General features: G+C 38.2%; 1 protein-coding gene across 3 annotated transcripts; it reads left to right on the top strand.

The window, feature by feature from the left end:
* The first annotated feature begins 4328 nt into the window (after positions 1–4328).
* Positions 4329–15352, top strand: LOC116310436 (protein shisa-5-like). 3 transcript variants are annotated; one of them, XM_031727209.2, is made up of 6 exons: positions 4329–4433; positions 4530–4768; positions 5420–5555; positions 6143–6300; positions 11444–11635; positions 13321–15352. In XM_031727209.2, the coding sequence occupies exons 2-6, from the start codon at positions 4702–4704 to the stop codon at positions 13494–13496; spliced, it is 729 nt and encodes a 242-aa protein (XP_031583069.1). In that variant the 5' UTR covers positions 4329–4433; positions 4530–4701; the 3' UTR covers positions 13497–15352. The 3 variants fall into 3 exon arrangements, with proteins under 3 accessions (XP_031583069.1, XP_031583070.1, XP_031583068.1); XM_031727210.2 differs by having other exon boundaries at positions 4365–4768; positions 6146–6300; XM_031727208.2 differs by having other exon boundaries at positions 4371–4768.
* Positions 15353–16856: the final 1504 nt, after the last annotated feature.

The raw sequence follows: 16856 nt of genomic DNA, 5'->3' as shown, positions 1-16856 counted from the left end.
TTTGTTTCTACAGGATTGCTCTCTTATTTTGTTTGGAGCAACATGTGTTTTATTTATTTATTTATTTAGTTTTTTTAAAAATGTTCTTTACAAATTTTTAACTACACATTCATTTGATATGACTGAAGTAGAAAGCATTCAGTTATTTCTTTCTAAAGAGTGAAAGGTGTCAAACACCTCCTTTTCATCCAGCACCTGTTATTTCTAATCAGGGTTTTATGTTTTCATGAAGCAGCTAACACAAAGAAAGCCTCCATGTAAAACGTGTGCCACACCTCAGGGCTGGCTGGCTTGCGTCACAGTATTGTCACTGTCCGAAGCCACATCGGTGTTTGTTTTCTAGTCTTTATATGAAGTTCGACTTGGAGTCTGCGTCGTGCTGGGAGGCAGGCATTTGGTGACATTGGACTCCATTGCTAAGGTAACAGTGGCTAAGGTGACTCACCTTTTTCAATAGGAGCAAGAGAGAGGTCTTGAGCCTCCAAGTAGTTAGAATAGTCACATCTCTTAGATTTAACAAGAGTCTGTTACATAGAAGTTAAACGACAAGCTATTAAAGACAACCAAGATAGTTAAGGAAGCTTGATAAATGATACATAGACTCTACAGATGGCTACAAAAGCAATAATCAGAAATATCCACAAGTAGTTTATGTTTCTGACATAACATGCATGTATGCATGCATGCATGCAATTATGCAGTAGCAGCTACTACATAATAAAAGCCTTTTAAACCATTTAAACAAAAACACAAAAGACAAAACAGTCATTCATCCACCTACTGGCTAAGTAGCTGAATGAATGGAGGCAATAGTTGTGGCCTCCCATTCTACATGTGACCATGTGCAACAGTCATCAAACATCACAAACATCAACATCGTTGTTCAAACATGACTCGTAAACAGTAATGTAAAACCATTCATCTATACATTATTCAATGTAACTGGATGCTACTGTGGCTACATTTGAGACATTGTGACTCATATTGAGTTATTTGAGCTGTTTAAACTTCTCCTCTGTTCCATCTGCACTTAGCCTGCCAACTGTAAGAAATGTTACAGTTACTTTTTAATCTTGATAAAAAAGGATTTTATGATCTACCGTGTCAAAAGCAGAGGTCAGATCCAGTAATACTAAAACCACAGAGCAACCTGAATCAGCAGTTAAAAGGAGATCTTAGCAAAGCAGACTCAATACTACGTCGAGGCTTAAAGCCAGACTGGAATTTTTCACGAATACCATTGGTATCTAAGAAGGTCTGAAGTTATTCATTAGGGCGATCGTGGCTCAAGAGTTGGGAGTTCGCCTTGTAATCGGACGGTTGCCAGTTCGAGCCCCGGCTTGGACAGTCTCGGTCGTTGTGTCCTTGGGCAAGACACTTCACCCGTTGCCTACTGGTGGTGGTCAGAGGACCCGGTGGCGCCAGTGTCCGGCAGCCTCGCCTCTGTCAGTGCGCCCCAGGGTGGCTGTGGCTATGATGTAGCTTGCCATCACCAGTGTGTGGATGACTGAATGTGTAAAGCGCTTTGGGGTCCTTAGGGACTAGTAAAGCGCTATATAAATACAGGCCATTTACCATTTATTTACAGACTACTTTTTCCAGGATATTTGACATTAAGGGAAGTTTAGAAATCGGCCTATAATATAAAAGAACACGGGAGTCAAGATTAGTCTTCTTAATAACGGGTTGTACAGCAGCATGCTTGAATGCAGACTGTACACAGCCTGACGACAGTGATGCATTCAATATAAATAAAATACAAGACCCAATAGTGTTCAGGGCTTCCTTGAAAATGCAGGCAGGAAGAATATCATATGGGGATTTGGAGATTGTTAAGTGATCAAATATTTCTTTTACATCCGAAAGAGACACAGGCTCAAACTGCTGAAAGACAGCAGAGCATTTAGAAACTGGAGCTGGATGTGAGACTACTTATGAAAACGGGGTCCTTAAAGTTGTAATTTTATCAATAAAATACCTTAAGAAATTTTCACACAGGGCCGGAGAGGCCTCCTTATATGCACTAGCACAAGGATTAACCACAGAGTACAAAATGTTAAAAAGGGTGCGAGGCTTGTGGCAATTGGTCAAAATAAAATTTAAAACGCAGATTTAGCAGCTTTCACGGTCTTCTGATATTTTGCTAAAGAATTATGGAGGATTTCCAATGACACTTGAAGTTTGTCCTTTTTCCACTTCCTCTCAGTACAATGGCTTTCTCGCCTGAGAGCATGGGTAGTTTCATTAAGCCAGGGTTGACATAACAACTTAGTACGCTTTGTCTTTAGAAGAGCCACAGTGTCCAAAATAGAGGAGCATGTGGAATTAAAAAGGTTGGTAAGCTCATCAACCGATACATCCACAAGACGGTTGGAGCCATAAAGGGCAGAGTTGGTAAAGGAGTGGAGAAATTAGCAGTGGTATCAGAATTAATCAAGCGCATCTGACACACTGTTCAACTCCATATGTTGTAGTGTAACATCAAACATAACCGAAAAATGATCTGAAATCCCAGAATCCTTGATATCCATAATACGGATATCCAGACCATAAGACAAAACTAAATCAAGCGAGTGACCTTTTGAATGTGTTCGTTCACTTACCCACTGAGTGAGATTAAAAGTATTAAAAGGAAGAAGGAAATCCTTTGCTAGTGTATTTGCCTCACAACAGGCACGTATATTAAAATCACCAACAATTAAAATACGGTCATAGCGTAAAAACAGGCTCTCTAGTAAGTCATCAAATTGGAGAATAAAATCCTTAGCAAACTGGCACCGAAATTTATGTTTAAAAATCGAAGCAAATCCTCCATCTCTGCCAGAAATCCTATAGCGAAGGCACAATCCGGAGGAAGAAGTTCCGAAAATGAAGAAGACTCCCTGGGACGAAGCCAGGTTTCCGTCACAAATAGGAAATCCAGCCCATATGAGAGGAAAAAGTCATTTAAAATAAAAGTCTTGTTTGCCAACATTTAAATAATTATTTTCCCCACTGTCTGATTTCTTCTTTACATGATGGAGCTTTAACTTTCATTTGTGGATGGCACGCTGGCACACAGAGATTTCTCAAGATTTTCAGAATCTTTTAATAATATCACTGTAGATGATAAGATGTTAAAAGTCTTGGAAACTGCTGAACCTCTTGACTTCTGAGAAACTCTAAGATAGTATTTTTATTTCCTCTTACTGACCTGTTAACAATTAACCTAATTATTTTCTAATTATACTTCCAGCTGTTTCCTTTTAGCACCACCTACTTTTCCAGCTTATTGTTGCCACTGTCCCAACTTTGGTTGACAAGGAGCAGAAGACCAAAACTGTTGGCATTGTGTCCTTTAAAACACAGGAGTGGCAGGCCTAAAAAAACATATCAACGGATGAGCAGAATAATAGTATCTGAAAGTAATGTCCTTAAAAGATACAGGGGAAAAAAATCCAGTAAAGAGCTGACAGGACCTGGGAGATGCATCCACCCCTCGATCCATCTATTGCCTCATTAAAAATGGTCTCAGTGGAAAGCTTGCTGTCAATAAGGCACTTTTAAGGAAGGGAAATGTGGGTAAAATGTCTGAGGTGTGTTAATTGGACAGGGTCAGTGGCAACAGGTGCTATGAGGTGATGAATCCAAGTGAAATTTTTGGGTTCAAATCATTGTCAGTATATATGGAGGGTGTCAGGAGAGCCATCTGTAAAACATGGTGGAGGCTCTGTCATGCTTTGGGCTCCATTTCAGCCAATGGTTCAGGGGATCTTGTCCAAACTGATGGAATAATACATGCAGGAAAAAACACACTTTGAGCCAACACATAATATTAAAGTGTTTCATTAGCAGCATTTTTCATCTTGATAACAGGCCAAAAAGCAGACAACATCCAAATAAAAGCTTTAAATGTCCTTTAAAAAGCCTGCAGAGCTACTGCTGAAAACCACTTTAAAATATTACAAGCAAGCTGCCGTTTTCCAGGCCGCACTGAAGAATAATTAGAATTTGCCTTATATACTGTATACTTGCACATGTGTATGCACATTTTCAAAAACACTGCTACACCCTTTTCCCCAGAAAAATATAAAGAAATGGCGAGTGGGTTTTACGCTGTACTGTAAAAATACTACTACAGGCAAAATATCTAAATTTTAAAACAAGTTGTCCAGTTTAAAATGTCATACTGTTTCTGATTTCATTGTTGGGAGAAAGGCATTTCACTGTGGTGGCTGGATACTATGAGAAACAGCAAAGAGTTAAATGTTCAATATTTCTGAAATATTGCGAATTATGAAGTGTCTAATTCTAAAAAAGAGAAAACTGACATTTAAAGTCTTTTTTCCCCATCACCTCGACAACCGGAAAAAGACGACAAGAGGGAAGAATAACTTCCTTTGGGGAAGTGGGTCCACTCTCGTGTCTGCAGCCTCGTCCGTTTAAACATTTCTGTTAGCATTTTTTTAACACTTTTTTCTTCTTTTCGCAGCTCGTAACCGATCTTATACCGTCTATGGTCGTAACCGTGTATAATGATGTGTTTACAGACCCGTGATTCTACACAGTCCGTGGAGTAAGTGTGTCAGTGGGCTGGAACAGGAACCGAGTGAGGCGGCTCGTTGTATAGACGATCTGTGCAGCAGTCTGTGCGGATCTGAGTAACTGTCTGGGAAGATTCCCGGGTCCGTGAGTGAATCCGGGAAAGTTTTACACACGGACATGGCGTCAGGCCTGTGTTGTGCTGTCGTGTTGGCTCTGTTTGTGATCCTGGCCCCTTGTGTATCCGGTAAGTTTAATTGTGTTCATCCTTTAACGGCCGCTGTATTTTCTTGTAGCCGCTGACCATCAATCAGTCTGTGATGTTACTTCAGACCACGTTTAGGGCGAAGTCAGTGACGTAGCGTTTAAGGATCCAAAAACTTGTTACGAAAGGCCATAAAACTTATTAAGACATGTTTTCTTTTCACTTTTTAAAGTTACAGTTTGTATTTTAAACCTTTTAATAACGCTGTAGATTAGTTTGTTACAGCCCCATTAAAAAACAAAGTCATTTTAAAAAGAGAAAGAATATACAATCAATCAGTATTAGTGTGTGGGTATTTTTTTTTACGTTTTAGGTGAAAGTTGTTTTTATCCACCATATTCTGGTCACTCAAGTTGCCCGTTAATTAATAAGAAACTTGAGAAAGATTTAGTAGCAGTAGAAACTACATCATTCAGAGTGACCACAAAGTTTTCAGGGCTGAGCAGAGGTAAGCGTGTGAAGATACCCTCTCTGTACCGTGTACACTTTCACAGTCACAGTGACAGTGAATCACAAATTCCCTAAAAGTCAACATGTTGCAGGGCTGAAAAGTGATTTTTGATTACTAATAACTAATTGATTTATCTGAAGTGAGCTAACTGTTGCTGCCCCTCTGATTCTCTTGGTCTGCAGCAGAGGACGACTGCCTGGCCTACAGTGGTAAGGAAGCCCAGGAATGCCATGGAGGATTTTGCTGTGGGAACTGCAACAACAGATATTGTTGTTTAGATTCTTCAAAGCGCTTTGATGAAGATAACCAAGAACAGTGGTATGTTTTAAACATTTCTATTTTAGAAAGTGATTTCTTTTTAAATCTCTCCTTTCGCCCAGTATAGATGTGTGTTTAAGGTCACCTGTGCAGTAATTTAGCCGTTAAAAACAGGACGCAATGTCTTCCTGTCATTAGCGTAAAGCTGAAGTGCACTCCAGACTGAAACAAAGGCCTTCATTTACGTAACATTCATAGCTATACTGCTTTGCTTACGCACTAGAGGACTGACAGCGTATCGGCTGTTCTTCAAACTATTTACAATGTATTGAATTCAGTTTACAGAATTTTTCAAGATCCCCCCCTAAAAGAAATCTAGAAAAAGGGCCTCTTGCATGCTGCGTGCTGGTTGTTGAAGATAACACACCTACACCTGTTTTTCAGTTAGTGTCGCAGAAAATGTAGCGCACTGTACTTTAACTATAGCATCAGGAGTTGTTGTATAGTTGAATGTTTTGAAAATTGTGATATTATAGTAAACAGACCGTAGCCTAGTTGGTTTTTCCATAATACTTTGTTTTAAATGTGTTATTTTTGTTCTCTCCTATTTTGTTTTGTGCATAATCCTTACTTTTCTTCCTTTTCAGCAGCAAAGATCCTGAAAAAACGTTTCAGCTTGATGATTTTGACAACAAAACATTACTCACTATCATTGTTGGCGTGAGCGTCATCCCCATAGTATTCATCATCTTCTGCTGCTGCATCTGTCCCAGCTGCTGCCTGTACAAGCTGTGCCACAAACGTGGTAAGTATTACTAGAACTAGTACTTTAATTTGGGTGATTTACATGGTTTTAGAATATGAGGCGTCGGCAATAAAATTCAACGTCAAATAATTTTTATAGACAACGTAATCGATAATGGCAACAAATCTTTGCAGCCCTACTTACTGGTAGCAAATTGTGTATATATGAGGGCATTTCAGGTCTCTGTTTGTTCTGTTTACAAGTGCATCTGCTGAATCAGCTTGAATAGCGTCTACTTATCTGCCTATATGTCTGCTAGAGCAAACCTCTGTTAGTCAACTAGAAAAGACAGCTGAGTTCCTCTGAATGGAGCCATATTCACAGTAAGTCGGAGCCGTGCAGGACAAAACATGTCAAACATTGAAAAAGATTAGTGATGCTGGATTTCACCTCCTGCCTGTGTGATGCAATATGCAAAAACCTGAAGTGTCTGGCTCAGTCAAATGAAGGAAGTACTTGGAACACTTCATGTGAACAAAGAGCTATTAGTGTGAGTCTTATCATTGTGTATGTAATTTGCTGTATTTTCTTTGCAGGCTCTGAGAACAGGATTAGTCTGACCATATCACATACCTAAAGTTCCTAATCTCTGCCATATACATTTCATCTTAACCCCCCCGATTGTTTCAGCCATGTCTTAAAGAAGTCAGTCTCTTGGTTTTCTGGTGAGTTGAGTATTTGTCTGAGACCATGAGGGCCTCGTTTGTAGACTGTTGGCTCACCTACCACATGATTTTTATTACCTCAGCAGTTTGGTCTGACAAGTAACACAACAACTGAGATACAGAGCCTCCCCTGACCTAATGTTTCAGAATCACTGCAGTGTCAGAGGCTTTATAAACTTTTCAGAGCTGTGAAGTTCCTTATTTGCGCTTTGTGTTTGACTAGGTTTTGCCTTCCATTGGTTTTCTTGGTGCCACAGGGCAGTGATTCAACAAGTCATCGGAGATAATTGCTGTTTAGAGTTTGTGCCAAAGTTTGATGCTGGTGTGTTTTTTGTTTTTCCACTTCAGGGGTCATGTCTTTACTTGACTTTGCTTCTGCTTACTCTGAGTGCTTTAAATTCCTTGAGCTCAGCCGTATCAATTTTTCAACTACCAACTTTAAGGTGCTCAGAAACAGCTGTGTGGGGCTTTGAACCACAACTCTAGCATCTTTATTTTTCTTCTTGTTTTTTCTCAAATGTCATGAAAAGATCAGCAGAGCCTACAGAGTATTGTCTGTGTAGTCAGAGAATCATTATCAATATTTCAAACCTGCAGACACAGCATAGCTGTAATGATTCTTCATCACACTGACTGTAAACTGCACTTTATCCCCCATTCAGCCGATATTCACGATGATCAATAATAGCTGGGGTTGTTGCCAAGAATTTCAGTCTTTACTCCTGATTATGTAATGCTGGATAAAATGTAGACTAAGATTTGATAGCTTTTAATAATGAAAGGGAATTTTTTTTACAGTTATTTTCAATAGGAAATTTTCATACCATGTACTGTGCAATGAAGCCTTGTGGGCTGTAGTGTTTTCATTAGTTTTCTTGACAGTAATGAAATTGCACAACCCCTAGGGCTGCACGATTATAGCCAAAATGCTAATCCTTATCATTTTGCAGAATTTTAAGATCACTGTTATCACAATTATTCATTCTAAATTAAATTAGGCCTTAAAATTTTCATAATAAATTTAATAAATGTCCATATCATGCTGTGATCCTGCTAGTGTGCAAATCTTTGCGCTGTAATAAAGCTGTTACTCATCATTCATTTAAATTCAGTGCCTCTCTTTGAACAAAAAAATTGCATAAGTTTAAAAAAATTGTACAAAAACTTAATGCAAAATTAAATCAACACAGCCCTGATTTCCCCTTTACATTGTGCTGTATATTGTGTTTATAGTAACCATTGTCCTTGATGTAAATATGTAAGAAAAAATTGTGTATGTTTCTGTTCTGTGTCCTGTTTGTTTGTATATGTGTCTTTCTGGCTGCTATTACAACCAAATTTCCCCTTGTGGGACAATTAAAGGATTATTCTACTGTTCTGTTCTATTCTATTCTATTCTATTCTATTCTATGTTCCTCTTCATTAAAACTTAATTGCAGACACATAAGATATTTTCTAAAAGTAAAATATAAATTCTTTCACTTCATTCTTGGTATCTGTGTGATGGATGTCGCTGAAACTCATAGCAAAGTACTCAACAGCTCTCAGAGCTTCCTCTACTTCCCCCTGTGATGCTTTGCATATAGTGCTGGTATTGGCGTTTGGAAAAGTAATTCCTGGTACTTTGACCTCTTACCTGAAGACTTAAATACTTACCTTGGCCAAATGAGGCCGTGCTTCTTCGTGAGCTCTAGCGATGCCACAAAGAGCTGTACAGGTTTGCTTTAATATACATCTGAGTTGATGCTGAATGATTCACCTTAGCAACCTTTGCATTGTTTTACTTCACCTTGCAGGTGTGTTTTCAGGTCGTTCAATAAGTTAGCTGTGCTGCTTTGACTCTTGGTTAACATCATCGTTCTAAATCCAAAGTATTTTTAAACAGCAGACGATGACCTGCTTTTGAAAGCGAGCTCGCTTTCTGCTGTGCCAGACATTTGATTTTTGTTTTGACGGTCTGTTGCTCATCTGTCTTTTGATGTAGTCTTACTCCTCCAGACTAAACTGAGGAAACTTCAAGCTACAAGATGCAGGGAACAGCTGTGATTGGCGCACAGGCATAAGGTCTAGCACTAATTTTGGGAGTGCTCAATTTGCTTTGCAATCAGTTAAAAAAGCATGCATTTTTGGGGTTTATTTCCTTTTTTATTTAAATAAATCACCGTTGCAGGCTGTGCTCACCCATGCTTACCCGTGCTTGGCTATGGTTTCTGGTGTTCTTTTTACACTGCAAATGAAATGTGATCGGTGCAAAGAATCTGCAGATCTACCTCTGTGCAGTAAACTCTTAGGATGCTGTAATGATTTCTTGTTGCTTGGTTGTGACCAGCCCCATTAATAGGCCGTTGTTTTGCAACTTTTTAAGACTCGATATCCCCCATCAGTAAATGTGTTTAGTCAAAAACATGTCTGAAATACAGCTCAGATAGTGAAATGTGCAACCTGCAGTCACAGGTCCGTCTACTTCTCAGGTTCAGAGCGTAACAGCATGTTCGTGGCCTCCAAAGTTTATTCATTGCTAAAATTTGACTCATAAATGCATAATTTTCCTCACAGATGAATATTTAAATCTGAGTCTCTAAACATTTATAACTAGACAGTGTCTTAATCTCAATTTAATCTACTTAGTGCTGATTAGATCCCATGTGTTCATTTAACATGTACATATAGTGTTTATGTTTTTAAATCATTACTACTTGGTAGTTTTATGTAAAGTGTTCATTTGACATGATTAAGAATGGATTACTGTACGTAACGTCACGTAATTACATGCAAATGCATGCCATGACTAAATTGTGTCCAAACAACCGATTGTCGTGTTAAATAAACACATTTCCATTTGGCAAATCAAACGAGTGCCTTAACCACACGCGTGCCACCCTAAAATGATCCCTTGCCACCCCAGTTTTACATATGACAGTGTTGTTTATTTAAAAAAACAGTATTAACACTTGGAGCCTAGCTACAGTTCACATTGAATATAAATTCTAAAACTGAATATATTGCAAATCCCCCTCCCACCACCACCATCATTAACAAATGGTTCAGCCCATAGCACGGACCGGCTTTTTTTCTTGTTTCCAAAAGCCATGCCTATGATTGTGCCAGAGCACATTTGTCAATGTAAAAAAAAAAAAAAAAAAAAAGTCTTCTAAGGACGGTGCGAAAACAGTAAAGAAGGAAAAGTAGCTACCTCTTTCCTATTGGTGGAAATGACAACGCATGGGATTTGGTTGTTTAGGAAGAGGGGAACGTTTTGAGAGTGATGACAGCGAGTCAGAGCGAGCGAGCGAGTGAGAGAGAGAGCGCTTTGAGAGAGAGTTTTGAGATGTTAGAGATTTGTGACGTTTAACGTATAGTTAGTGTGTTGTGTGTAGTTAGTTTGTTGTGTAATCGTTGTTTTGTGTAATGTAAACACTGTCTCCAAGTGGAAAAGAGGAGTGATACACCTCCTGTTGTTTATCCCTGTGGTTTTCTCCTCTATCTTGTGGCAGACAATTTTTTTTTTATTTTTTTTTGTACTGGCACAAATAATTTGTGGGAGATCTTATTGTGAAACCTAATTGTTCTCTCATTTTAGTTATAGTAGTATTTTTAAATGGCTGTACAAAATTTAAAAAAAAAAACAAACACCAGATGCGTTGGCTTTATTTTTAGGTAAATAGCTGTATATAACTTTATTGTTTTCAAAATTTACAATTTGTATTTGAAGTTAGGCTTTGGTTTTGCCAGCCCATTTGATTTCCATGCCACCCTAAGAAAATTTCTCTAGATCCGCCCCTGGCCTTAGCTGACTGTTGTCAGTATTTACAGTCAACCACATTCACATTTCCGACTTCCCGTCAGTTTGGTCAGCTCATATTTGTTTTGCTGTTAGGGGACATACTTCTGGCAGAGAGGCTACAATAAAGTGAGGAACAGAATGTGGCCTCTTTGGCTTAGGCCACTGGATGATGGGATCAAATCCAGGAATGCCAGGGCTCCACCCTGTGTGACTCATTGTTTCCATGACAACCACAGACTGGAAACATTAAGGCCAACCTGCGTCATTTACAGGAAGTGGTTGTGATGACACCCACTGTTTAAAGACACCTTATTTTCCCCAAGTTTTCTTTTTTTTCCTGTTCTAAGCAGTGCCTTTTCATTTACACAGAGATCAGTTTACACTCTGACGATGCAGGAGTGTTTCTTTGAGTCTCTGTATACTTCAAAAGTGTAAATCTGTGTATATTTAATAAACACACTACGTCATGTTTAGTTTCTTTGATGCAGACCTTATGGAAAGGATGATAAATGATGTATGTTAACTCAAAGTGCACCATTTGCTCTTCTTCCTTTGATTAATATTCATTTTTGAATCTTTCTTTATTAGAATATCACCTATAAGTTGCAATACACACTCAAGGTTTTTTGGATAATATGTAGCATCTTTCTACATTTCTAACCTTTTGTTACTTATTTGCTTACACCTGTGATAGAGGCCACTACCCAGGTCACAATGGTCAGCAACACTCCTCAGCATCCAACGGCAGCACCTGGGCCTCCTGAATCCTACCAGGAAATGCCCCACCATCTACCCCAGCCTGGCTACCCAGCTCAGCCCATCCTCACACCGCCCTACCATGGACAGCCATTCACAGTTGGACCACCACCATCTTATCAGGAAGCAAGTGAGTGTGGTTTTTAACCCGCCCTGAGCCCTATCCCAGGATGCAGGTTTAGCTAATGAGCCCGAGTTTGTTAACCCTGAGCTGAGAGAAACTCTGACTCCTTCCCCCCTGCTGCACCTGAACCATCTGTGTGACACACTGATTCATTTTCTTATTCATAGAGTCGCTGTCAACGTTCATAGCATGGAAGTTTACATTTTTACAGGAACTGAAATGCCTGTTAGATGTTTTGCTGTTTTGTGTGATTAACATGAGAGCTTTTACAGCCATGAATAAGGCTGGAGACAGCGATTACATCACTGTTTTATGGTCAGCTCAGAATAAAATCTATATAGTCTATAACTTGGGTAGTAATGTTTTCAGACTCTAAGCCATTTTCCTTGCAAAAGCTAAGACATTTCTTATAACATGTTTGTCTCTACTGATGTAATTTTACATTCAATGAAGACTCAGAAAGCTGCCTTGCTTTTTTCAGTTAAATGTGATAGTGCTATGGCTGTAAGAGCTGTTATCTATCAGTGAAGGCTGAGATCAGATTAGAACAGATTAAACTCGGGGACATTAAAGCTGAGTTTTTTTTTTCTGAGAATCTCATTAAACATTTCTATCCAGTAATGGCAGAAACATTAAAAAAGAGAAAATGTTTACAGAATAATTATTCAAGCCACAAAATGGTCTGACTTGAGGGTGGAGTCTGTTGTTTAACATCAGTTCCTGGTCCCTACATTTTGTCCCTGTCAGGTTACAGTTGAATAATTAGAAAAGATTGATTTAAAAATCAAATGCAACATTCGGATTCCAGCTTTCCAGCAGACATTATTCAAAGTGATGACGAAAGAGTGATCTCAACTACTTCTCTCAATATAAAGATCAATATCATGCTCAGCACTGAGTGGTCTTCATATTTCTCATTCCACTGGTCTCTGCTCTTTATTTACCTGTTGCCATGGTGAATCGTGATGTCACAGCTCCATTGATCGTGGCTTTCTTTCTTTACTGATGCAGATGCTTAACACTGGGTGAATATACTCGGAGTGCATTGAACTAAATCTGATCAGCTGTTCTGAAACAGGAAACTCAGAGTTGATCATATCAAAGTGCATTTTTAAACTTAGCTTTTTGAACATGCTTCCTGGAAAGGGGACAGTATTTAACAAAAAAAGAATATGTGTTGGCAGAATAAACAACTAGGTGAAAGGTAGGCTTTGAAATCCAAAACTGCGCATCTGTGGAAATATTAATAGAAGCTCCTGACTCGGGGAAAAAGGAGCTTCTATGTCCAAAATATTTCTACAGAAGCTGGTTTAGGCTCTGACGCAGAAACTTGTTTCTGTGCATCATGTTGTGTAAAATACTGTGACTGCCTAAAGTAAAGTTGAAGAATCTGTCGTATCATTGAAAATAAGCACAAGTTCGATGAGACAAATATGCATGTCATTAAAATGCTAGGTAATGGAGCATATTTGAAGGTAGATGTAATATTACATCCATATGTGTTACATCTACACTCACAGGTCATCCATTACTGCCAGGGACGTGGTTTTTTTTTTTTTTTTTTTTTTTTTTTTTTTTTTAAATTTCTTTAATATAATATTTGTTCTTATGCTACAGAACTGCAGTTGTGGTTACTGTTTTAGCGTTGTCTGTGCGTTCAGTCTCATGCAAGCTTCTCTTTCGATTTCCAGTCAGTCCTGCCTACCCTCCGCAACCGACGCCTTACAGCCAGGCTGTGTTCATGCCCGGGCAGCCAGCGTACCCCCAGCCAGCGTACCCCCAGCCGAAGCCCAGTGCTCCACCTGCAACTCCAGACTTTCTAGCCCAGCCTGCATATAATCCAGATTTTGCTGCACCACCACCCTAGGCTGGATCGTGGACATCAGTACAGCCCCAGGAAGTGCTCTGAACCTTTTTCCCTGTACTCGCATGCAAGTCGTGTTACATGAGAACAAAGTGCAATATTTATGATTGGAGGATTTCATGCCATATCAGTTAACCCACATGGTTCGTGAGCACTCCACTTGGTTAACCCTTGAAATAATTCTTCAAATCCTAAAGTTTTTTCATCCACCAGCACAAATGAGCATTCAACATGTCAACAAGGCATGTAAGCCCTGTCTGCACACACAATGATCTTTTGTTTCCTCATTTCTCATATTGTTTTTTGATCAGCTTACAACCTCAATTCCAAAAAGCTTAGCACAGTGTATGTAATGTACATAAATATGACAAAATGCTAATCAAATAATATGAAATAATTTAAAATTAATTCTAGTACAAAAACCTTCATATTTTCTTATTATTGACTTTGTGAACGCAGCATGCTTTGACTCTTTAAATCCTGTTATAGGAAATGCAGTGCCTTTAGACAGTTATTGTGATTTCCTGCTTTAAAAAAATGACCTTGTGGATGATTTAATTGATCAGTTTTACATTGAGAAGTTTAAATTGCTAATTTGCTGTCTTTTCCTGACTTCTGTTTCCTGTTCTAAAACGCTCTCTAGATGCTCTTTTTATTGCCAGTGAAGGTAATTAGCTCTGAGATCTTTTAGCGATGTTCCAGTAATGATTCAGTTTTAACTTTGTTAAAAACAGGACTGAGCTGAAATGCACTGCCAGGTTTACCAAAGGAGTCTTTTATGTTCAGTGAACCAAACATCAACTTGATGAACTCGTGTTAAATATGAGAAAGACTTGTGCCTTCAAAAGCATGCATGGAACTTAAAATGCTTTAAAATATTTTTCTTTTATCTCGTGTTATTCTATTTATTGATCCATTTGAGTCACAAAATGACGTCACATTTACTCGGCTGTCTTAACAGTTTCACTCGAATGAGCCTCAATGTTTTGCAGTGTGCAGTGTTTTTTAAAATGCTGCTGTCAGTCCTGTTAGATATTTTAAAAACATGCATACATATATATATATATATTTTTGTATTGTTTAAAGTGCCCTGTACGAGTGAGGGTTTGTTCATGTGTTGTTTCACTGTTCTTATGGGAAAAAAGAGCCATCACTTCTGCTTTCTGTTGACTGAAATTACTTGAAGATCATTTTATAGATGTGATCTTTTTCTTGTGAATCTGCTGACCCAGCAGTAGAGTCACAAACTCATGTGGCAGTTTACATTTTGACCTTCTGTGAAAATCTCATCATCTTTCTTTGTTTAGACTCTTACATGTCAGTGTGCGTCAGTCGTTTCTCTGCAGACGCCATCTGCCAGTTAATGAAAGGGATGCAAGGTCACATGTTTGTAGTTTAGACAACTGATGTAAGAAATATTTTAATCCAAAAATACTTTGTGGTATGTTTTCCTTTTGTCTGAAATGTGTATGTAGGAATACTGTTTATTTGTTTTTTATATATTTCTAGTTAGTCATATTTAAATTTTGTGGAGAAAAAATACTTTATTGTGATGTTCATTAAAGTGTATATTTTCTTTTTTCCTCAGTTTTTGGTTCTTGAATATTATTAACAATGATCATACTGCAGTGTGTTTATTCATAATGCAGTACGTGAATGATAGCAGATGAATTAGGATGTTAATGTGTGCATGAACTACACACATTTCTCCCACTGCATCTCTAAGAGGAAAAAACGGTAATGGAAAGAATTGGACATTTTAAAGTGATCTATTGGTCAAATAATAAAAAAAAATAACAATTCTTTAGAAGTTTCTTGACTTTACCCCCAAAACAAGATTTATAAAGTGTTTTTCTCTCTCTCTGTCTCCCTTTTTCTTGTTGAAATTTCCCATGTACTTTTCTGGTTTTGAGGATTTTTTTTTTTCTATTGCTGATGCTTGAATATACTTTTAATTGCATTTAATACATGTTTGTTTTTTCTTTGTACAGTGGCATTTTGGACAGAGTGATTTCCAGAGGCGATGCATTTTTAAAAACATTTTAAAATATTTTAGTGTACATATTTAATTCATTCATTCTACGTACTTAGTGTAAAAACTCCCAATGCCAAATATTTCCAAAGAAAGAATTATCTCAAAGTTTTAAGGCTTAAACGGGCTTTATTTGTATAAGAAATGACATTTATGTAGTTTGTAGCCTTCCTCTTGTGGATGTACTGGTGCTTGATGTAAGTGCATGTTTCAACATAAGCATATCAGTATGTCAATATTTGCTTGTGTAGCTTGGTGGAGAAATGATGGGTAGATGTTTCTCCTTTCCACTAGGGGGCGATGGCATGCTTTGAGCATCTTCTCTGGATAGTAGCTGAAGGGGGACAAAAAGGACAAATACCTGGACAGGAAACAGGAAGTCCTTTTGTTCCTCTCAATCAGGCCAAGGAAGAGGGCCGACACCATAACTGTTGTCACTTTTCTTCCTGTTAATGTGAGCTGATTTGAACAGGAAGACAAACCACTACAGTTGTTGATTCACTCAGAGAATAGTTTTTAAATAATATTTACAAATATCTTGCTCCCTGAAAAAGTCACTAGTCAGTTTTCACACATGAGGAAATAAATAAGATCGGCTGCTTATCAGATATGGAATATCAAACTGATATCGGATTCTCTCTATGAGGTCAGTGGTTGTGGTGTTTTGCTGCCCTCTGCTGATCTGTTTTGTCTTCAGCAGTGTTTGTTGATATTTTACCCACATGCAGTTCTGTCAAACTCTTTCATTTAAGTCTACAAAAATAGTTACAGTCAGAAAATATTTTATCATCAACTGAAAGAGGAGTCAAACATTAAAACTGAAAGCTTTTATTTGTACTAACTGTCTACACAGAACAGATTTTGTCCTCTTAACTCTTTTTATACAAAAATCAGAGGAAACATTTAGATGCAAACATGCTGTAAGAAATCCACGGCAGACCCGGGTGTACCTTCATGCTTTTTAGCATCCTTTATTATCTCTGTCACGGTTGCTATACACACTCGGCTGCAGCTCTGCCTCTGCCAGCCATACACATCAACAAACAACTCCAAACACAGGACTCTACACAGATTTTAAGCTGGCGAGGCGTGATGCAATGGTGCACAGGTGCCCCCGCACACATTCCTTTCAATTTTGCTGCTCTATAGTAGATGTTTCGACCCCAATTCTCTCATAATTACACCACCTTTTAAACTGTTAAAAAAAAAAAATACTTAATTTCTAATGATGGTCTGGGCAGTCACAGATTTAGCTCAGAATCAATTTACACTTAGAAAAATAAAATAATTGACTAATATTATCCCGGATTACAACTGAATAAAATAGTTTT

This window comes from Oreochromis aureus, linkage group 5, assembly GCF_013358895.1.
Source record: "Oreochromis aureus strain Israel breed Guangdong linkage group 5, ZZ_aureus, whole genome shotgun sequence".
Lineage (NCBI taxonomy): Eukaryota > Metazoa > Chordata > Actinopteri > Cichliformes > Cichlidae > Oreochromis > Oreochromis aureus.
Note: the sequence above shows the minus strand (reverse complement) of the source record. Positions and strands in the feature narration are given on the sequence as shown.